Source organism: Corythoichthys intestinalis, chromosome 16 (assembly GCF_030265065.1).
Source record: "Corythoichthys intestinalis isolate RoL2023-P3 chromosome 16, ASM3026506v1, whole genome shotgun sequence".
Classification (NCBI taxonomy): domain Eukaryota; kingdom Metazoa; phylum Chordata; class Actinopteri; order Syngnathiformes; family Syngnathidae; genus Corythoichthys; species Corythoichthys intestinalis.
In genome coordinates, this window is record NC_080410.1 from 21,006,668 (window position 1) to 21,031,404 (window position 24,737).

Genomic DNA, 24,737 nt, shown 5'->3' on the forward strand with positions numbered 1-24,737 from the left:
GGCTGTTATTATCTTTATGATTTGAAGCATGTCAGGTAAATAAACCACCTACTATTGCCTGGGATAAAAGAAAAGTTTTGACGAATTTATAAGTGTAGGCAAAATGAACTCAATACAACTATGATTGGGGATTGCCACGATTTAGCTTCTACTGTTCATTCCACAACATGATCGGGGTTTTGCCTCAAGTTACCTTTCAGCTAACGTTGTTACCTACTACTGTTCATTCCACAACAGTTGGCAGTTCTGCTTTGACAAAGTCATCAGTCATCTATCCAAAAATCACACTTACTTTTTTGCAAATCCTTGATCATAAGCAGACCGGTTGAGGAAGCAGGCATCTTCGAAGTGTTTGTAGCAGAGGACACGACTCAATGATGGCATGAAATTCATTCGCTTCATGCGAACGAAAGATGTCCATTTACATGCCCTGCTATCCTTTGGCCACTCATACACTTTTCTTTAAATTTAAAAGAATACATCACCACACACCGCCGTGGCATCTTACCGAGAAGCAATGCAACAATACTGTTCTATGGCGGACTTCCCTCACAGTTCTCTGTGTGACGTAATTTCCGAAGATTGTCGAAGAAAAGCATTTTCGTCGTCAAGGGCGTTGCTATGAGTTAAACAATGAATCTGGAAGGGTTGTGTTAAAAAAAAATAACGAAAATGTGCTTATAATTGTTTAGCCATTGATATTATTCAAAAACATGGTTGGCCAACCTTACTTCACATTTGGTCTTTAAGAGGCGATCAGACTGGAGAGCGGTGACATAGCGGGAAGCAAGTGGAAAGAATGGGAGAAAGCGAAAGTTAACGGTCGCATGTAGCGGCAGCCCGCTATTATTTTGTTATTTATTTTTATTGTTGCCACAATAAAGTGGGGAAAGGCATCATCGACTCCTCTCCTTCTTCGCCCCATCCGTTATCATAAAAGCACCAAGGCACTCTCAATGAGTGATGATATATCAAGTATGTGAACTGTTGTTGAAAATTAAGGATCAAAACAACTCTTTTGACACCAAACCTGTGCTTCATTCTTCATATACTAGAAGTGTGAAATGTGAAAAAGTCACAGACTCACAGCAAACATAGCCAACTGTGTCACCACTTCGGGTGGCCATTCGCTTTCGAACACACACATAGTTGTCTCGGTGGTTCTTTCATTTTTTTTTTTTTTTTTTGTATGCAATCGTTGACCTTGCCATTTGGCAATCTGTATAATGTCATGAATTGTAGAAGTTGTTGTACTTGCTCTTCGATGATACTCTCGTCGGCTTGGTCCATTTTTCTATGTAGCTAAACAATGTTTGGAAATGGCGTGATTTCTGAACCGGAAACAACAGTCTGAGCGGACCAATCACAGTCCATTTGCGTCACGTCACCAAGCGTTGATGGGTCGACCAGTCAAAAAATTGTGGAGATGCACGTCAGGCTACGGCGAAGGGTCGTAAATCGGGTCTGCCTTGGCGGTGTAGGTCTGCCGCGCAAGCATAACTCAGCCTTTAGTTCAATTGTATTTCCATAGCAGCTGCAATAAGCACTGTATATAAATACAACTTGAAACAAAACAAAATGTAAACAGTATAATAAAACAAATTAATGAATGAAATTACCCTACAAAATATTCCCTGAACGTTTGAAAACTGCAATGAGTGGAGCAGCAAGAACGCAAATGCTCTTGTATGTGGTCTTGTTGCTTGCTGGGGGATACAATTAGTAGCTTGAGCTGCTGTCTGTCAGCTGTGGGCTACAGCAGTGCAACCCTTGTTGCAAGCGCTCCTCCTCAAGTGTGAGCTGCTGTCGAGTTGATGAATTACTGCTGACGTGAAAACTTAATTTTTGTTAGAAGCAGGTTGCTGTATGTTGTAAAGACTGTAGATGTACAGTAGGATTAGCCTGGGTGTTAGAGTCTGGGTGTCATGCTGCCTCAGCACTGTTGTAGCCCCAGGCAAAACAATATTCTGCAAAAATACGCAAAAGGCCCACCATACACCAACTGACAGGTCGGAATCCAATTGAATGGTCGCAGGTGTTTCGGCAACTAGTCAGCCACTTTTGGATGGCCAGTGAACAACAGTGCCACAATGTCACTCATGTTACATGCAATCAAAAATGTGCTTGTACTTTCAGAATAAGTAGGACTCAGTTGACCTAATGTTGCTAACAAGCTATACATTTACAGACATCCAGTATATACACCGTAATCTTTGGAGTATAAGCCACTACTTTTTCCCTCGTTTTGAATCTTGCGGCTTATAGTCCAGTGTGGCTTATTTATTGATTTATTTGGGTGAATAGGTAACGCTTTATTTGACAGTATCATGGGCATTACTGAATGCTTATGACAGATATCGTTATGTGTCAGCCGGCAAATTATGCCACCAACTCCATTTAGGTCCAGCTCGGATCTTTACATCCATTCAAAAGTGTGAGATAATTTGCCGGTTAACTTTAAATAACATTTGTTAAAAGCATTTATTAACGCTCAAGACAGTGTCATGTTATAATTATGATTGTCTTATGACAGTCTTATGGCACCACTGTCAAAGTGATCCCAAACACCATAACTTGCAATTAATGAAGCAACTAGAACAGTAACTGAAGAAATAATTAGCACAGAACATGAATTTTGATTGTCTTTTACATCTGTAATGCTGCAATGCATGCTAGGAGGCATGTTGGATGACAACAGTGTTTACAGTAGGTGGTAGCAGAGGTTGACTGCCTCCCCCAAGGTAGCAGTGATGGATAAATGAAGCTTCTTGAAGCAATGAAGCTTTGCAGCTAATGGATGGCTAATTGATCTTCTGACAGTGATGATGCCCCTATGATATGAAGTGTTACCGGTTAATATCTTTTGGTGTAAATATCCCATAAAACAGTGAGGTCAGCTGCGGCTTATAGTCTAGTGCGACTTATCTATGATCTACAGTATAATTTTCGTGTCAAATTTGGTGGATGGCGTTTTATAGTCAGGTGCAACTTACAGGCCGAAAAATTACGGTATATATGTTGTGAAACTTTATGTGGTGAATCTGTTTAAAATATATTTTATTGAAAGTATGTATACTGTATGTGTTATACACCAGTACCTAGGATTCTCATAGAGAGTTGTTGTCTGAAATTCCCTCAACTAGTCGCCAAATAATCTCAGTGAATAGAGACAGATAACCACACAGATTTTAACTGGGAGGAATCATGTGTGACTTCTTGTCCTGCAATTCCACTGTGTTACAAACACATACACATTAATACCCATCTAACATTTTCCTCTAGAAGTGTTTTGGCTTTGGGCGCACAAACAGTTTAGCCATACTGTGGAAACTTGCTAACAGATGCCAGCCTTTAAGTGAGCCACAGCGTCCTGCAGGCAACATTTGGAATATGAAGCCTTCTCTTTTCCTTCTCTGATTCTGCTCCCCACCCCGCTATCATGCAATTACCTCCCCTTGCCTCTGGATTGCTCCACACTGCTGGGACAGGTGAGATTAGATCAAAAGAATGACCATTGATGCTAAATCCCAACCAGGGATTTTTGGTCCACCTGGAGCTATGCTTGCCTGTTTGGCATCTTTTTAAAAAGAAAGATTAAAGTGCTCCTCATATTCTCACCTATTTGTTTTTTTTTATTTTTTTATCTTCAGCATGGTAGAATACTCTCTGGACCTACAGAACATCAACCTGTCAGCCATTAGGACTGTGCGTGTGCTTCGTCCCTTGAAAGCCATCAACAGAGTGCCAAGTAAGGACAGCTACTCGCGCAGTTTTTTTGTCATTTAACCCTGAGTGTGCCTTGGTAATATACAGTGTTTGTATATACTGTACGCTATTCTGCATCATCATGAAATTTATATGCATTATGTCTTTGTTGCCATGCCACCTGTTCTCCAAGGGATCATTAAACATTCATGCTATCCTTAATAACAAACCCTGGCCAGACCTTGAGTCATAGCTTCATCAAATCAGTTAATGCTCTTTTATTGATCACATTATGAGTGCTCTACTTTAATCTAAAACTTTGAGGCAGGCAGACTTTATGATGTGCCTTATTGCAATTTGAACAAATCTCTCTGAATCGTGGTTACTACCAAACGTGCATAGAGTATCAAATTTGTACTTTGAACAGAAGTCGACTTAAGGTTAGCAAAGTCGAGTTAAGGTTAGTTTTTATATTTTAGATGTTGTATCTTCAGAGGAATTGTCTATTTTCTTAAAGCATAGACAAAAAAATGCATTCTTTGCGTTGTAAATCTCAGATCAGACAATTGTTCTGTGAGAAGGTAAACGCAGTTTTTAAGCATCAACTGCTACAAATGTGGCTGATAATACAGTACCAGTTTGCTGTTAATGCTTCATAACTTCATATTTTTGTTTGTCTGCAGTAATGGTTTAATTCAGAACCTTTGAGCTATGGACTAGAACCTGTGAATCTTCATGTAGCAGATACGGTACATATGTACACTGCAAACACTGCAGTATACTACCTCATAACTATTAAGGTCATAACAGTCAAAATTTAGGAACCAAACAGCACATCACAAAAATATTACTGTATAATTATTTATCCAATACTTTTCGAGTTGTGCGAATGCTTTGGGGTTTAAAGTTTATGTGTTTTTTTTTTTTTTAATATCTATGCATAAATTACTAAATTTCAATGCGTGGCAATTGGATGTGGTGTGTTACAAGTGACCCTGTGTGTAATTACTTTGCAGTACCTGATTCCGTCCTCTAGTTTTGACCACATTAGAGGTGAGGAGGCAGATGTGTTTCAGGCAATTTGTTCCTCTTTTTTTTTTATTGCTGCTTTGCCCAGGAACATCCAGAGTGCGTGTGTGAAACCTCACCCCACCCACACCTCAATTTGTAACTCTCTGACAAATTGTCAGATAATACTGTTGTCCCTTGCAGTGCACTCACTCGCCCATCCATGTATGCGAGGGAGTGTGTTGGGTTTCTTTCATTGAATAAATTGTTATGAGATGGAACTAAAATAAAAAACAACACAAGCTTTTGGTGAATAGCTAAAAAAGGTACTTATATTTCAAGATGGGCGTCTGTACTTGCAACTTTTATTCTCCTTTTAACACATACACAAACACTCTTAAGGGCGGTTTACAAGATGACGCTCCAAGAATACGACAAATATCATGATTGCATTTACATGGTTCTGTCTTGGTTCAGTCTCCATTCGAACAATGTGGCAATTCCGCGTGAAAACGATGTATTCATGCCGCGCCCTAGAGGGCAGTGCAAAGCGACGGCCAGTGATGCACTTCCTTTACAACAACTTCCTCAGCTCGGAAGATAATACACTCATCCACTCGACGCAGTGCCCCCTCCCCCAGTTTTATTTTTGCAGTTTTATTAATGTTTTTTTCAGCATATTTAAATTTTTTATCTTACATTTCTCGTACGTTTGCTGTTCTTTACAAGTTTAAATGATTGTATGACATTGTCATTAAAACATTTAAAATAAAAACTCAAAGCAATGGAGTCCATGCATTATTATTATTATTATTTTTTGCTTTAAAAAGCACAAAAACGCGACAATCAAATCCATTTAAATTTAAAATTATGTATTTATATTTAAATTATGCATATTCATAAAGGAAAAAAAAAAAGGTAAATTAAAGGCGTTGATCCGCCATGTTTGCCATTTTGAATGTTTACTAGCAGCGACTGCGCACGGCCAAAGTAACGTGTGCAAGTGCTGAAGTCATCGGAGCAAGACCGTTCCATATAGTGGAGCAATCCCCACAATCGAATCATTCCGCTTTGGAGGCCGGAACGAAAAGTCTGTGTCTTTGCCTTCCGTTTTTGCCATCACTATGTAAAGAACAGGCAAATCCGCAACACAATTGTTGCGTCTTGGTGTTGCAGCATCATCATGTAAACGGCCGACTAAATGCCAAGTGTCTCGGTGGGGGGCACACACATCTATGCTCAAATGCATTAGACAACGAAAGAGATCCAGGTTCCAATGATATTTTTATTTTCCTGGCATGTAAAACAGGCCAGCTTCAAAGTCTATCAGAAAACAAAGTAACAACAAAAGATCTTCGGCAATGTACTAGTATAGTTGGAACAAAAAACATGACAAGAACAAACTTAACTGAAGACAGTGTTTGGCTTCTGCATCTTTTCTCAAAAGAATGACGCATTGACACAAGACAAGGAATAAGAGGGGAATATAAAGACTAGGGCTAATGATGCATAGGTGTGGGCACTCAGGTGATTAAGAAGAAGGAAAGACAAGACTGACAAGGTGTACACAGAGTAACAAAAAGGAACCCACCAAAATAAAACAGGATGTGAAGTAACGTAACCGGTCTGCGTGTAGCCGCGCCGCATGACAAGATCAGACCCCCTTGTCTAGGTCAGGGCTCGTACCCGCACCGCACGAGGCGTCCGGCAAAGCAGGCAAGCGTGCTAACCACTTAGCCAAAAGCCCATGCTAGCAGCTTTAACTGCCAGCACACGCTCTTGGAGGCATCAGGAAGGAGGTTTCTATGCACCGCACACAACAGACCCTTGTGCACCCGTTACACTCACCCCCCGAAACCTTCACTGCCGATCCGGGTCACGGCACCAATGGAACCGGTCTGCATGGAGCCGTGCCACACGACATGAGCCGTCCCCCTCGTCTAGGTCAGGACTCGTACCCACGCCGCACAACGCATCCAGCACGGCAGGCGAGCACGCTAACCTAGACAAAAGCCCAGGCTAGTAGATTTAGCTGCCAGTGCAGTCTCTTGAAGGCAGCGGGAGGGAGGTCCTGCATGCACTCGTTACACTAACTTAACTCAACGCCGCTGACAGTGGCGCGTAACACCACGTAAAGACAAAAGTATCACTGAACTTACAACTAGTGTAAGAATAAAGAACTCAAGTGCCCTTTGTGGATGTTTGTGCAATTAGATTAGCTTGGGTCCCAGTCTACGTTACGTTAATATTTCGACATTTTGTAGTCCAGTATAACGCAAAGTAGTTGTTCTAACTCTCCGTCTGTCCAAACAGAAAGCCGCAAGGTTGCCATGACCATTTTGCTGCAAGAAGTATGAAAAAACAATCACTGCACATGTAACCTGAGCTGCAGAGGATGTTTTCAAGAAAGTGTGTGCGTCAGCCGCGATGTTGTAAAAATGCACTGCCCCCTATTGCATGGCATGAATACTACATCGTTTCCATGCAGAATTGCGGCGTCATTCAAACGAAGATCATTGTCGTGTGCACACAAACCTGTAATGAGTTGTTTTCTGTTGTTTCGGTCGGAGCGTCGTGTAAACAGGGCCTCTTGGTATTGTCACTTTGGAAAGGGATGTACAATGTGAACTAAAACAGAAAATGCCGGGTTTTCTGCTTAATACTCTTGTTACAATGTTGCTTCAACACGTTTTGTTACGTTTCTCTCTTCTTGTCTAACTTCATAGTGCTCCTTCAGGCCATTCCTCATTCTAGTTCACCATCTCTCAATCGTGCCCTCTCCTCAGCCAATTAGTACTAATGGAACTTTGGTCTAATGACAAGGCCCCTTGGTAACAAACACATTTTAACTTGCCTCAAGATGCCACCAGAGACACAAGCTCACACACACACACACACACACAAAAAAAACACCTACACACCCCGATTCACACCAAGCAACACTTATGTTCTGCATTTGATGAGAAAATTAGTGATGACAGTGTTGTGATACTTTAAAACTAATACATTATTGTCACGCCATATGTCATTTACAACATGTCTGTTTGATCAAATCAGCAACCACAGCCTTCATGTCTTGTTACACACTGCATGACTAGTGCCTAATGTCTTAATGAATCCCAGTGTGCCATAATCTGTTTGGGATAATATCTTAGTTATTAAGGAATTTTGGGGATCAGCTTTCCAAGTAGTTTAATAATGTGTATTCCCTGTTGACGTCTTAATGCTTCTATCAGGTGTCTGCTCTAAATGTTATCAACTTTTGAGTCATTCCCAGCCTTGTCTCTTTTCTCAGCTTCTCACCTGCTGTCAATCATCACTTCATCAGAATAAATGCAATATTGTCTTGATGACATATTAGCCTACTGTTCAGCTGTTACTGACTAATCACAGCACGGCCCTAAAAAACACAAGCACACACTATTGACAAGGCATGTGCCGGTATGGGATTTTGACTGTATGATAACCTAAAATAAAAAATACTGTGGTTTCACGGTATAACAGTATTACAATTATAAGCTCTAAAATGTTTTAACATTTTTTTTCCATTAAACAGGATTTTTTTTTCACAACATATTTGCAGATTGGAACATCAACATGAATATGATGTTAAAACAAAATAAAAAAATACTGAAATATTTTAATTTAAATACAATTTATACACTAAACCCACAGCGACAGCTCAAGTTGCTAAACATTGGAACAAAATTATTATTTTCCATAAAAAAAAGTAAAAACACTTCTCAACAGAATTTTATAAATCTCATTTTCTACATATTTCTCTCTCAGTCCAAGTTATGATGCAGGAATGTGAGTATGTTCACATTTTCTGGGCTAATATTAATGGAGAGTGAGAGCAAAAGATGTGTGTGTATGACTCGTATCATTATTTACACATTATACACACACACCCTCTCTCAACACTGAAAGTTGCCAGAGAGAAAAAACACCACAGGTTGTGTTATGAAAATGTTATTTTGATTTGATGTTTAGTTTGCTAACTAGCCACGTTAACAGCCTTGTTAACAAGTTTACGTTATAGTATTGTTTTACCATCGCTAGACACACAAAACACTCTAGCGTGAACACTCGTAGCTGGTGGGAAACATTCATGACAACGTTTACTTACCTTACATTTTGTGTAAAGTGGCGGATGATGGTCATGTAAATGTGGAATCATGTTGGAGGTGTTGCCTGCACGTCGGCTGTCCTTCCTCCTCTAAGCTGCGGCCTTATGTTTCTTTTCAGTAGCTGGAATACTCCCATACTAGACCAGGCTTTTTTGAGGGGGTTTTGAAAAAGCTCAGGTGTAGCATTGACAGCGACAGCAGTGTCACCGACACACAAAGCAAAAAACGGGGGGGATGGGTGAGCGCTGCCGCTCCAAGCCATTTCTCGCTGCATTTTTGGGACATAAAAAATAGCTAATACTGTATGACGGAAAATTCTGGTGGTTTTGAAACCATGACATTTTCATACCACGTTAAACCTTGAAACCTGTAACCGGCACACGCCTACTACTAACACAAAAAGTTATATACTGTATATACAGATACACGATAGTCAGCTTTTAGGTGAAATTTCCTAAAAGAATTAAAGATGTGCTGTTACCTTTACAGGTCAAATAAAGTTCACTTTTAAAGTTTTATATGGATGTATATACATGGATATTTCAACTATGAACATAATGAATCTTAACCACACGAAAAACCCTCAGCGTTTTGTGTCCTCTCAGCATTTGTACAACAAGTAACACACATGCACATCAGGTGCTTGTATGTGATGGCTTTGATCTCATCAGTGGGTTTCACCTCTTTCTCCTGTCAGTGCGACCCGCTGTCATCAGATGCCACTAATCACATTTCAACATGTCATCACTGCAGGACAACTCATCCACAGGGGATGAGGTCATAATTTTGGCAGGGAATGTGTTTGTATCTCATTAAGCGCCCTCTAGTCACGAGAAAAGCTGGCTTCTTTTTATTTAGGAAGCATTTTGGATGTTGCTTGTATTTCCGATGTTCTCACTCTGCCAATTTTTTTTTTCTTTTTTTTTTACTATTTCCATCTCACACAGTGTTTGTCTGATGTATACCGCCTCCTCTGGAGAAGCTGTTATCTCTCACTACTGAACCCCCATGACTCTATTTCGGTGCAGAGGCTGTACATGCCATATTTCCCTGTGCTTTGAAATATCTCCAGCAAAATATTATATAATATATAATTGAGGCTAAAATCTGACTAGACTAAAACAAACAGTACTAGCAATGCAGTCAAGAGAACGCTAGGAAATGACGTGAATAAAATAGTGATGTACTTTAATACATTATTACAATATGTTTCTGATTGTTTAGGCCCAGTAGAGAAGGCTATTACTCAATTTACCTAAATTATGTTTACATGGAGATGTGGTGCAGCTTTTGTCCATAAACAATGCTTTTTCATTACATATGTGTTACAGTTTGTAAGTTTTTATCCTTTTGTATGTTTATGTAATTTACCTGCAGGTATGCGTATCCTGGTCAATCTGCTGTTGGACACTCTACCCATGTTGGGCAACGTGCTCCTACTATGTTTCTTTGTTTTCTTCATCTTTGGAATCATTGGTGTGCAGCTGTGGGCCGGGCTGCTGAGGAACCGCTGTTACCTGGAGGAGAATTTTACCCTGTAAGTTAAACCTCACTTTCCAATTCCCATTTCAAATTGAGTAGAGAAATGCAAGGCATATTCGTCACATCTAATCCAATTCTCAACCTTTTATATGCACCACACACTGATATATACGGTATATATTTTATATTTTTAAATGTGTGCTGGCTTAATTATCAGGACTTTATATATTCTACCTAGTACGGTTAAGAGATTGGATACAGCCTGGAATGGTTGCTCATCAATCACAGCGCAACAACCATTCACACTTGGGCAATTTAGACTCTTTGATTAACCTAACATGTAATGTTTTTTAATGTGGGAGGGTTAAGCCTGAGTTATGCTTCTGCGTTGTCGCGACGGCGTAACAAGGATGGCGTCAGTGAGCGTTCGATAATTCTGTGGCAAGGAAACGTGTTGCTCTGTAATTCACCGTCAAGCCAATAGAGAGGTGTGGCGTTGTGTTTGTACGGTTTCCGATAGTTTTCTTCCGGTTACACAATAATGCCAACTGAGTTTTTTTGTTTGCCATTTGGCAATCTTTATAATGTCTTGACGAGACATTGTAGAGGTTGTGGTACTTGAGGACCTTTTCGATGATACTCTCGTCGGCTTGGTCCATTTTTGCGTGTAGCACAACCATATTTGAAAATGGCGGTGATTTCGTGCTGAATCGGAAACAACAGTCTGAGCGGACCAATCACAGTCCATTTGCGTAACGTCTCCACGTGTTGGCGTGACGCGGCGTCAGAAAATTTTGGAGATCCACGTCAGGCTACGGCAAAGTGTCGTAAATCGGGTCTGCCTTGTCAGCGTAGGTCTGCCGCAGAAGCATAACTCAGCCTTTGGGATACCAAGTAAAAGCCTACACAAGCACTGTTCATACAGACTTCAAACAGGCCCAAGGCAGGACTCAAATCCAAAACATTAGGACTATAAATTAGACATGCTCATCACTATACAACAAATCTGTTGCGGTCCGTGACTGCGGAATACAAGACTGAACACAAGAGCAGAAAATAATAGAGGGGATGCGACCCATGGGTGTCCATTTTTGGGACATTCACTAGAAGACCCATGGGTTTTGGTGCTTCCTAACCCTTACCGATGGTGTCCCTTTTTGGGACGTTAGTCCAATGGGTTTTGGTGCTCCCTAATACTGTATTACCAATGGTGTCCCTTTTTGGGACATTCTGGGATCACCCCCAAGACTGTCCCACTGTGGGACAGAGTGTAGCCTTTGTTTTCTAAATGGGGCCATTTTTGATGCACCGCAGGGGGGCACGAGAGGAAGGCCCAATCCCATTTCTATTTTTCTACCCTTACCCCTTGCCTGGTACACCAGACTCACCCCTTTTCCAGCTATTGAGTCTGGCCACCATTCAGCGGATACGATTTCCAGGGCGGAGCAAGCCACAGCAAACAGACAGCGGAGTGGACCAATCAGCGACGGGCAGACGTGACGTTAGTAAAACGATGAGGGCAGGACGAGGGACTTGCGCGCGGAAGTAAACCTACGAGGAGAGCGGAGTTTATTCAACATGGCTAGCGCGAGACAGACTGTTGTCAGTGACTCATGTCGATGTGTTTTTGGTAATTTAAAACTGATTTTACCGTGGATTGGAACATATTCTCGGCTCTCCTGTTCACCATCTGTGTTGTTGTGGAGACGACTTTCGACGCGCAAGAGTGACGTTGCTCGTTAAGAACACGTCACGCAAATAAATGAATCTGATTTGTCGATTGATTTTGTACCTGCTCGAGAGGCCGTTAATGGGCTGGTTCCCAGACTTTTCTCTCAGTGTTTGAAAAATACAGGGAGAACAGTCTGGCCATGCCAGGCAACCTTCCCCCTACCCTTTGGCCCTTCAAACGTAGAAATAAGTGGTAGGGCTTCAAACGTCAGCCCTACGAATTGGGACACCCCTTCACACTCATGTACGTCATAAGTCCGTTCGGCCAGTTGTTACGTAACCAAGAGCGACGATAAAAAGTGCACTACTTGCACTTGTGTGTTTAGCAAAATTGAAAAACAAAACAAACATTACAAATGAAGAAACACAATGAACAGTTAACTAACATTACAATTAGTGGTGTCGATTTTTTATTTATTACATCCCTAATAAGTGCAATTTTTATCTTGATTAATGTTTTTTAGCTATTACTTTTCTGACTGAAGAAAACACATTGAGAGTAGATAATACTGGTCATCACCTGTTAGAATATTATTTGGATGTATCAAGCTTGTTTCATTTAATTTAAGCAAAGCAAACAAAACAAACACTTGTAACTAACAGAAGGGTCCACAACACATGCAAATAGATGTGGAGCATGTGACCAGAGGTCAACGGGGATCAAATAACACTGAACTAAGCGGTAGGCAGAAAGCCAATAAGATAACAAAAGAACACACTCAATCCATGCACAAGGTGGAGGAATTGCTAAACAAAGAACAGCTGACGAACAAGCTAGCAAATTGTACAAATGGGCCTCGAAGGTACAAATGTCGAATGGCGATCAGCAAGTAAACATCTCGGCACCCATGCTTGGGTTGCCTGCGTTTAAATAAGCAGCTGATGAGCATTGGAAGCACCTGTGTCCAGCGAAACACCGCCCACACTCTGAAATGAGATAATTGACAAGGAGCCGAATGTAACAAAATCTGAACAGATGCATGAATTCAGGTGCTTGGAACACAAAAAAAGCAGTCATGAATATAAATACATAATAAAATACAAGGATTAAAACTACAATAAAATTTAATGTTGCTGCTCTCTGATGTAATCCACATATCTCTGAAACCAATACTTTTCAGGAAATCCCAAAAAAACGTCTTGCTTGGGTTATCAAACATTGCATCTATAAAGTTAGTATTATATCTCTCATTGCTATGCTGTACTAGTCTGTTGCACACCAATATCAACACAACACCTCAACATAATCATGTTCAGTTGCTCATTTACTTCGCAGTCAATAATTAGAAAATTACAAATGTTGTCGCTGCCTGCCGTGCTCATAAAGTTAGTGCCCCAGGCACGCACCTGACAAGAGAAAAGGTTCTGCTATGGTGCTTAACAAAACCAAACTGGTTACGTCACTTTCCCAAAGTCTTTTTCAAAGGTCTAAGAGCCACGAGTGATGCAATAAAGAAAATGATGAAGCTGACTAGACAGTGTAATAGGCGGAAATTAATCTGCATGCCAACCTAGTTTTGTGGCTGACTTCCTTCTGCAATGAAGCATTACAGCTATTGATTTCCAACATCACAGGTCTTCTCAGATGTATCTGGCAAAACTATTTTGACTTACTTAAAGACCATAGACTTTTGATCCTGAGGTGACATTCAACATTGAAATATCAGTCGTTTCACCAAATTGTCGTTTTTAAATAATATTGCATTGGGCTACAAAAAGTAAAAGTATAGTAAAATGTCAATGTTATTTTTGTATGTGTATTCTATGCACCAGTATGTTTTGCTTGTCTTCTCTCCATTTCAAGGTGTTGCCTTCTCATTGTCCTTGCAAGCTAAGAATAGGATGAGTTTGCAGCTGCATGCCTACATATTCACGACACACCAACGCGCCTGCTGCCTGTCTGTGTCACACTGACATTCACCTTGTGTGTCTGAGGGTTTGATTACATGGCATGCATTCTTTTTTTCTTTTGCACCCTGTTAGCACTACAACCACTACAAAAACACGGTCAGTATCCCGCATTGACCTTGATGTTAGGGTTCTAATGTGTCCATATCTATACTGCTCTGTTCTTTCTCGTATAATGCTGATACAGCAGGCGGTAATGACACTTGCAATGACTAGGTGGAAAGCGGATGCGTGCACAAAGACCTGTCTGCTTCGTCCTCTTCAAGTTAAATGCTAAAATTTACTGGAATGAAACCACTTTAGGAACTTAATGAGGTAACTTGAACCAGTGCATTTTGTTTCACGCTTCATTTAGCTTAAGCGTATAAAGAGATTTTTGTTGTTCTTCTTCTTTTATAGTTTGTACTGTAGTCTTTCTTTTTTCTTTTCTTTTTTTTCTGTACTAGAATGGTTAATGCAAATTTGCTGACCATGACGGACTTTGCAGCTTTGTTAGATGTGTTTGTTAGGATAGGAAAAATGTAATTTTGCAAGTAATTGAAACCTGCATGAACAAGAGCGTGCTTGAGTGCTTAATTAGATAGGTGCTAGTGAGTTAGCACTTGAGCGCTATTATGCTAAGTAAAGCGCTAATGTTGCCTCCCTGAGAGGCAACAATGGAGTGCCACGGTCAAGTGCAGCAATCACTTTGCCATTTGACACCTTCCATCTCTTTATGCTCCAGTCCTACCAAATGTGCTACCTTCCTTTCTGTGTCCAAATAGATGTTGTGTTCGAGATTATATTTGTATCACTTTTAGGTTACAATTATTGATTTAAAAGAGTTAGAAAGTTCAAATGAAACTAGAATCACAGTGAAGCGCTGGGATATATAAGAAATAGGTAATAACAGTTTAACAGTATGAGGCAGTTTATTTATAGATTTATAAGATCTTTTAATGCTTGAATTGTGAAAAACTATTAAAATGCTTATTTACATGTATTATACATGTGAATTGTGTATGGTATGGTTATGGTCTGAGACAGAGTGTCTTGTAAATAGACCTCTCTGACTGGGCAACTACAGTTTGTATATTTAATTGATGACACTAAAAGTCATTTTATGCTTTTTTTTTTAGAGCTCGTAACACAGTTAAATTATTCATATTGCAAATAATATTGCTGAAGCGGCATAATTAGTTTGCCGTGAGTTTAATTTGTTGAACATTCTTTCTAAATTAAGGAGATATAATTTGATTAGTTATCATGGTAGATAAAATTCTACAAGTTATTTAGTTTATCTCCACCTTATTTAAAAGCAGTCCCTATCCTATACTACAAAAACAGTAACGATTCCCCAATAATTGGCTTGACCTCACTCTTGGCAACTATTGGTGTACATGAAGCTAACCTTGGCTCACCTTGGCATTAGTCCAATACTACTGTGCACTTAGTTTTCAAATTCAATAATCTTTACTCTCCTTCTGTAGTTTAGATTTACAGTGGGTTTGAGTCATTTGGGCGGGTATTGGTACGTGTATAAATGGTTTATACTATTTATAAATAGTTTATTTCTTTATTTTGTCACATATTAAAATTCTACCACTTGGAAGCAAAACTAAGAACTATCACTTGTATGGTGAGAGATTTGCCTCGAAACGAATCGTCTCCCGTTTCGACTGACTTTTGTCTCAAAAATAAAGGCGCGTGTTCGCTATTCACAAACACAGCTCCAAAAATTCACAGGCAAAATTGAATACTTAAAAATGTCAAGTCATGATAATCGCACACACATCATTAAAAAACACACGTGAAATTTGTGGAAATATTTATAATATATATACAGTCCCTGACAAATGTCTTGTCGCTTATCCATTTTGTAGAAACAATTGCTAATAACCTGACTTTTAATTATTCAATTGGTTTCAGAAATGGCTCATATGAAAGCTAAGACCCAGCCAAATAATGTTGAATGTCCAAAAATATATTTGTTTCACTGAAAAAAGATTCATCATTTAATGAAGACATAAAGGTCAAATTTTGGCAAGACAAAAGTTTTTGTCGCCTACAGTGTGAGAGAATTTTATTCATACTTAAAACACAACCATTATGCATCATATTTTGTATGTTTTTGTTATGCTTGCATGAGAACATTGTAGCATAAAGCATTACTGTTATATCAACCTGATTGTGTGTGCCTTCCCATAGACTGTATCCCAGATATGGACTGTTATGTTCCTGTTTTCCAATATGCCCTGAATGAATACAATGAGCGACTGTGGTTTATCAGACTAAGCTTATCTTCATTCTAGCCGGGACCGGTGTTCAAGGTCTCAGCTCAAAGATGTTTTTGTATGGAAAAATAACCAGGTTTGTGAGATGATGAGTTTCGTTTCCTAGTAAGCTTCATTTCACGGTGGGCTTCGGCACCGCCCTTTCAACAGTATACCGTAATTTCTGGACTATTAGGCGCCCCTGATTACAAGCCTCACCCAGTACATTTTTCGAGGAAAAACCATTTTGTACATGCATAAGTCTCTCCTGCCTATAAGCCGCGTGTGCCCACTTAGTAACAAGAGATATTGACAAAGAAAGACAGTTTTCAAAATTTTAATAACACACCTTAGCTTTTCGTTCCAAACAGCGCCAGCAAACATGGCAGTTATATAGCAGCGGCACGGAAGTTACATAGCATCAACACGCAGTACAGCACTAATTGGGCCAGTTATTAAAAACATAAAAGTCTTCTTCCTCCTGTGCACTCAAACCATGGAAGTCTTCACCCTCAGTGTCGGACATGAAGACGCTCAGATACACTTCGCTACGCACCAACCCAGTCTCTCCTTCACTGTCGCCTTCAATGTCTCCCATAATAAGGCAAATTCATTCCTGAGCCCGTGCCGTCTTCCTCGTCACGCAGCAGATTGGCCTCTCGAAACCCGTTGGTGATGGCGGACTTCTTTCACACTGCTTCATGCTGCCAGGCTCCCCCGGCATATCTGTGCAATAGCTGCTCTTCGCATGAGGCGAGTCTTTGCAAACGATCTCTCACCGTGAGTCATCAAAACTTCCCGTACAACTCGGATGGCCAATTTAATTTTTTCTTCCGTTTTACATGATGCAGATCTGCCAATTCTACTCATGCACAAAGACGAGGGTCCGCTACCTCTATTCATGCACAGCGTACAAAGTTTAACCACCGGTAATAGTGCAAACTAGCGTCTTCCTCGACACATACTGTATACTCCACGTGTCTCACTCCCACATTCCATGCTCGAGTGCCCCTGACGGCCGTCAGAAAAATGCACAAATTGGCCGCATCATTGCACGCGCCGCTGGACCCAAAATGAGGGAAAAAAGTAGTGGCTTGTAGTCCGGAAATTACAGTAAATGTCCAGCCTCTATTGTACTTCTTCGTACTTTCTGGGTGATCACAGCTCCTGGTTGGGTCACATCGGTGTGTACCCGATAGCTGTTGTTCATAAAGCCTTCGAAGAAAAGCAATCCGTGGTTGGGGTCGTATTCATATTTCTAATCAGGTAACACTTGTCTTGAGATCATTCATTCCGCGGAGGTGAAGGAGCCTATCCCAGCTAACTACGGGCAATTCAAAGTTGAATTTTCCTGACATACAAAAAGCAGTGTGAAAATTGTACAAAAAATGTACTTCAAATACAAAAATATGTTACATAACATAAGTGAATTAAGTAGTGGCGCTTTGAGATCCAAATTTAATATTTTGTATGACTTCCATGGGCTTCGGCAAGGATTCATACAATTTATTGATGAAGTCATCAGAAACATCAAAGAAAGCAGTCTTCCATGACTCCCAGAGTTCATCAACAATGTTGGGTTTCGTCTTCCATGCTCCCTCTTTCATCCTACCCCTGACATGCTCAATGATGTTCATGTCTTGTGACTGGGCTGGCCAGTCCTGGAGGATCTTGATCTTCTTTGCCTTGAGAAACTTTGAGGTATAGATTGAAGTATGCAATGGACCACCACCCTGCTGCAGAATTTGTCCCTTTTTATGCTTAGGAATGTAAGAGACAGCTAAGATTTGTTGATATTTCAGACTATTTATGTTGCCTTCCACCCTGCAGATCTCTCGCACACCCCTATACTGGATGTAACCCCAGACCATGATTTTGGTAATGATGTAGCCACCAAACTTCACTGTTTTCTGAGTGAATCTCAGATCCATGCAGGCTCCAGTAGGTCTCCTGCAATATTTGTGGCGACTGTGGTGTAATTCAATGGAAGATTTATCTGAAAAATCCACCTTTTGCCACTTTTCCAGCGTCCATCTTTTTGACAGGCTGTGGGCCTTGGCAAATTCCACATGGTTTTTTAATTGTCTGCAACCTGAGAGATAAATAGTCAGGGACTGTTTATCTATATTTATATATATGTAACATATTTGACCGTTTCTTGTTATGTTTGTCTCAAAAATAAATGCGCGCGGCCGCTGGTCCACAAATACAAGTCGAATTTTTGCATACAATAATTAATGATAAGTGAACGCACAACATAAAAAAACACATGTGAATTTCAAGGATATATTTGTGGATCTCAAAAAATACATGTGAAAATCTTGGACATATTTGTGGATCTACAAAACATGTGGGAATCGCAGATGTATTCGTGTGAATATTTTTGAGACAAATCTCTCCCCATACGCTTGAACAATGCAATATAAATTTCCAAATTTGGTGTAACCCAAGGGTTCTTCAGATGGAATATTCGAACAATATCGTTCACAACCTATTAGATATTAGCCATGCATACCATAACTAAAAATCCCTATTAAAACTTTCAACAACCCCCTTATATTCCAATTGGATTGCAGGTGTCATGCGCTGAGTGTTTGTCCTCATACCAACTTTCTATGAGGATTTTCCCCTCTCAGTTTTACTAATTATGACAGCTGCTACTCCTTGATCCCTCCCTGCATCTCACTCACCACCAGCAGGTGTGTTCTCAGTGTGATGCCAGACGTTAGTCACGGTCACGCTGTGCAATGCAGACTCACCAGTGGGGGGCAACGGCCGTCATTCATGTTCTTGTACTTTGACAGAGGTTTGACTCAGTTTTCCTTTTGTTCTCTGAGTCCGACTCTCATTAAGACAATCACCATGCCACATTTCTTGCACTGAGAGTAGAGAGCAGAATGTCGCATAATGTGTGTGCTTCTCTTTGACAAAAATATAACACATTGCAGTTTTTTCATAAGAGAATCATTGATCGGTAACAACTGTAAGGCCACAGGCTGTTGTTAACAAATGGTTCCGCTACAGCTGTGATGCAACCGGCACGCTTGAAATTGGCGCATCCCTCAGCTGCCAATGCAGCAAATGCATCGCCGCTCATGTAGGCGTGCACACCCATGGGCACCTATTCATAGCGCTTAGAATTGCTGGTGTGCGTGCACTCTGTTTGCCTTCAGCAAGCCTCTTTTCAAGGACACAAAAATTGCAGAAGAGGAGACAAGGGGAAGGATAGAAGTGACTGAAAACTAACCCTGGAAGACTGATGCAAACCCTTGTCCCGACTTTCTCCTGTGCCATCAGACCATGCGTTCCACATTCATCAGTACTTTTTAGCCATGTCTCAATGCATACACAAATGCAGATCACTAATAATGTACTGAGATTTTCATCAGAATACTGAACTTGTTTAATCCAAGGAAGGAAAACTGTGTATGCCAGGTGTAGTATGCCACATGTTTACTTTTTGCTTTAAACTATGCTTTAAGTATTGAGAAAGTGCCCAATTAAATTTTAAACAACGTACATATTATTTAAACATGCCCAGAGAATCTGAAAAACTGAAATGGTGAAAAAAAACAGTGAAGAAAATAAGTATTTGAACGCCCTGCTATTTTGCAAGGTCTCCCAACTAGATATCAAGGAGGGGTATGAAATTTTCATCGTAGGTGCATGTCCACTGTGAACGAGATAATCTAAAAAGAAAAATTCAGATATCACATTGTATGATTTTTTTCAACGATTTATTTGTGTGATAGAGCTGCAAATAAAATATTTGAAAACCTGGGAAAACGAATGTTAATATTTGGTACAGTAGCCTTTGTTTGCCATTACACAGGTCAAATGTTTCCTGTAGTTTTTCACCAGGTTTGCACACACTGCAGGAGGGATCTTGGCCCACCCATTAGTCAGGTTTCTGGGCTGTCACTGAGAAACACAGAGTTTGAGCTCCCTCAATAGGTTTTCTATTGGGTTTAGGTCTGGAGACCGGCTAGGCCATGCTAGAACCTTCTTACAGAGCCACTCCTTGGTTTTTCCTGGATGTGTGCTTCGCGTCATTGTCATTGGAAGACCCAGGCATGACCCATCTTCAATGCTCTTCCTTAAAGGAGGGTGTTCCCCAAAATATCACAACACAGGGCCCCAGTCATCCTCTCTTTAATACAGTGAACTCCTCCTGTCCCATGTGCAGAAAAACACCTCCAAAGCATGATGCTACCACCCCCACTCTTCACAGTAGGGTTTATGTTCTTCAGATAGTACTCATCATTCTTGTTCCTCTGACACGGTTAGTGGAATTATGACCGAAAAGTTCAATTTTACTCTCATCTGACCACAAAACGTGCTCCTATGACTCCTCTGCATCATCCAAATGGTCATAGGCAAACTTATGACATGTGCTGGTTTAAGCAAGGGAACTTTCTGTGCCATGCATGATTTCAAACAATGACGTCTAGTGTATTACTAACAGTAACCTTGGAAACGGTGGTCCCAGTTCTTTTCAGGTCATTGACCAACTCCTGTTGTGTAGTTCTGGGCTTTTTCCTCACCTTTCTTAGGATCATTGAGACCCCACGAGGTGATATCTTACATGGGGCTCCACTCCGATTGAGATTGACTGTCATGTTTGGCTTCTTCCATTTTTAATGATTGTTCCAACAGTGGATCTGTTTTCACCAGCTGCTTGGCAATTGCTCCGTAGCTCTTTCCAGTCTTGTGAAAGTGAACAATTTTGTCTCTGGTGTGTTTGGACAGCTCTTTGGTCTTGACCATATTATAAGTGAGTTTTACTGATTGTATTGAGGGGACAGTTGTCTTTATGCTACCATCAACCTCAAACAAGTACATCTGATTCAGGATAATACATAGAATGGAGGTGGACTTTTAACAGGTGGACTAAAAGGTCTTTCAGGGTCAGAATTCTGGCTGATAGACAGGTGTTCAAATTAGGGCTGTCAAAATGATCGCGTTAACGGGCGTTAATTCTTTTTTTTTTTAATTTTATTAATCACGTTAAAATATTTGACGCAATTAACGCATGCACTGAATGACCCGCTCACGCATTGCCTCAAACAGATTACAATGACGCCGTTTATGGACATTAAGAGTGAAGAGAATGCCACCGGCCGCTTGGAGGCAGCGCCGTTCCATACTAATGTTATTCCTTCTAAAAGTGGGAGAATTAGTACCGGTAGACGGTAGACGTTGTGAGACGTTTATACTGTTGCATTGGACATATTTCTGTAAGTTTTCTTTCTTTTAGTGGCAATTATGTGTCTCTTGTTGTATTTTGGGTAAGATATGTTCAGAGATATACGTATATGTTATAAAGGCGAGTGGACACAGGCGTTCTTTGGACCGCGCCGTTTATTGGCATAAGCTTCAGCAACTCCTTCACAACAAACATAAGTATCATTTAGTGAAAGCACAACAAAAATAATATTCCTATCTCTCTCAAAAAAAAAAAAAAGAATGTTAACAAAAGAAAAGCACTTCACTCTGTAGTAATGAGGCCCTATTCTCACACATTTAAACAACAATGCAAAGTGAACTGGCATCAAAATAGCTATGCAAAATACACATAAAACTTACTCAGACTTTGGTCACTCTATTCTTATTATTGTTATTTTTATTCTAATTATTATTATATTAACTCTATACTATAACTATATACTTTTGATTGAAAATTTTACAAATTTTATGAAAACGAAAACATGAAGAGGGGTTTTAGTATAAAATTACTATAACTTGTAACTATAACATTTATCTTTTAAGAACTACAAGTCTTTCTATACGTGGATCACTTCAACAGAAAGAATGTTAATAATGCCATTTGTGGATTTTGTGTTATAATAAACAAATACAGTACTTATGTACAGTATGTTGTATGTATGTATCCTTCTTGTGTCTTAACTTTCCATTCCAACAATAATATACAGAAAAATATGGCATATTTTAGAGATGGTTTGAATTGCGATTAATTACGATAAATTACGATTAATTAATTTTTAAGCTGTGATTAACTCGATTAAAAATTTTAATCGTTTGAAAGCCCTAGTTCAAATACTTGTTTGCAGCTGTATCACACAAATAAATTGTTAAAAACACATGCATTGTGATTTCTGGATTTTTCTTTTTAGATGATCTCTCTCACAGTGGACATGCACAAATGATGAAAATGTCATACTCCTCAATGATTTCCAAGTGGGAGTACTTGCAAAATAGCAGGGTGTTCAAATAATTATTTTCTTCACTGTATATTGCCCCAATTCAGTAGGTAGTTCTTAATCTTTAGATATTCATCGATTCATTTTCTGTACTGCTTATCCCCACATCAATGCATGTTTTTGTAATGTGGGAGGACGTTGTTGTACATGACATCTGGGATAGGCACCTGCTCATGTTTGCCTCTAATGAGTATACAGTAAGTAGTATAAAAAAGATGGATTTCAATGCCAAAATAGAAACATAAACTTTAACTAATTCACCGCGATTGACGGCAGTAGATGGCCAATCCAATTGGACGTCTATTGTCGTCAGGGGCAGCCAATTAGTTATTTTATCTAATTTTTCTTTTTTAAATGGTGGGGAGTTCCATTTTATAGACTTTTATTTACCATTTCTATTGTTTATGTGACATCAAAACAGCATCACAATTTGTTATTTGACCAAATCCTCAATGGGGCTTTGTGCGGGAACTAACAATGGGTCAATAGATATTGTGATCTAGCAAACATTTGATTTGCTACCATCATGGCAGCTTTGCTCACCATCAAAGCTTTATGGCGCTCATCCACAGAAGCCCCTTACTAAAAAAATCCCTGAATGAATGGCTATGGTTATGGCTTTCAGTCCTTCATGCGTCTTTTTTTAAATCTGCGATTTTATCAGGAAAAGGTTGAGGGACATTCAGGACAGGTGATGGTCATATTGTGGCACTCTCTTGGAAATGACCTCCTTCCTTGAAGTGTGCATGTTATAGGGCATAAACCTGGGATGAACATGGTGTGAAAGATAGATATTTTAGTACGTGCCCATTTAAAGTGACACTTATGGGAGACAGAGCAGAGAATAGTGCGCTGCTTTGGGTTGTGGCAATCAGTCAGACTCATATATTAGAGTTATAAGGTAAGGAGCCGCTAAAGACACTCACTGCTTGGATGCTTAAAAGATTTTCAATGGATGATAGTGTAATCTACTTTTCCGCTGATTTCATGCTCGGGCACACACACTTACATACTATCATATTCACTTTCCACATGACTTAGTTTACATGATTAAACAATCTGTTGTGTGCTGCTTTAAACGGGTCATCTATTATTATTGTGCTTGTCGTTTGCTTCTTTAGCTTATTATGTGTGGCGTGGCTATTTTGCTACCAGCACGTCCTTTAATAAACATAATGTGTACAGTATGTACGCTACAGAAGAAGGTTGCACAAGATTCTGAAGATTACAGCGCATTCAGTTTCCATTACACATTAATGAGCTTCTTTTATTGGTAATCTCTTGTCATCTATTAGAATCCCACACTTGATCTCAAAGGGTGATAAAGGATTATCTCCTCGTCACAACCCCGGTCAAATAAGGTCCTCCAGTGCAGTGAAAGCACACCAGCATCGGAACATTTTTGCTGTTTCTGTCAGAAGCAAAGTTATTATTCTTTTATTATTTTTGTCCGGTGTTGACATCTTTAATAACCAACACTTGTCTGATTCAGTCGTAATAGTGCATTTCTATACACAACACAAGAGGCAAAGATATCATAAAAACAGTATGCGTGTCCTGTTCAGCCACATGTGTAGGATGTTTGTTTTTTTAATCCTCAACAAGGGAAGCCAAAACTGCTGATTTGGGGATGTGTCCTCTTCAAGGCGCTCCTTTTGTCATGTCCAGACCAAACCCTTGAGCTGTTTAGCATGTCGTTACTTTGCTTTATTAATTTCATCAAGTTTACTTATAGGTCAGGCTGTTGGTCCCTTCCCCCATTGCCTATCACTATTTGCATTTATAAATATAGTATTAAAAAAATTTAAAGATCATTCTTAAGATATGTACAAAATGAATCTAAAAGTCAAAAGTAAGTCTCAAACTATGTATTTTCCTATCTCAGCTCTTCAGGAATGACTCCCCCTCCTCCGTACTACCGACCCGAGGAGGATGACGAGCGCCCCTTCATCTGCTCACTGGCATCTGACAACGGCATCATGTCATGTTCTGACGTTCCCGCGAGGCGAGAAGGAGGCCAGACATGCTGCCTGGACAAGGAGGATGCACTGCACCGACAAACTCTTGGTCTAAATCCTGAACCCATGGCAAATGGCAGTGGTGCCAGTGATGCCATGGGACTGTGTATCAATTGGCATCAGTATTACACTCGATGCCACACCGGGAGCACTAACCCCCACAAGGGTGCAATCAACTTTGACAACATCGTCTACGCCTGGATTGTCATTTTTCAGGTATTTTTGGGAACCTTTTTTCTGCATATTGACCCTTTTTTATTTTTTAATTTAATAATACTTTTT

General features: G+C 40.0%; 1 protein-coding gene across 2 annotated transcripts in view; it reads left to right on the forward strand.

Annotated features, from left to right (window-relative positions):
* cacna1ia (calcium voltage-gated channel subunit alpha1 Ia) overlaps positions 1 to 24,737 on the forward strand; it is a 284,448-nt gene that overhangs the window by 170,730 nt on the left and 88,981 nt on the right. For both annotated transcript variants that reach the window (XM_057860633.1, XM_057860634.1), the window contains exons 5-7: positions 3,651 to 3,748; positions 10,221 to 10,380; positions 24,323 to 24,671. In XM_057860633.1, the coding sequence (XP_057716616.1) occupies positions 3,651 to 3,748; positions 10,221 to 10,380; positions 24,323 to 24,671 (607 nt within the window). The remainder of the gene's footprint in view (positions 1 to 3,650; positions 3,749 to 10,220; positions 10,381 to 24,322; positions 24,672 to 24,737) is intronic.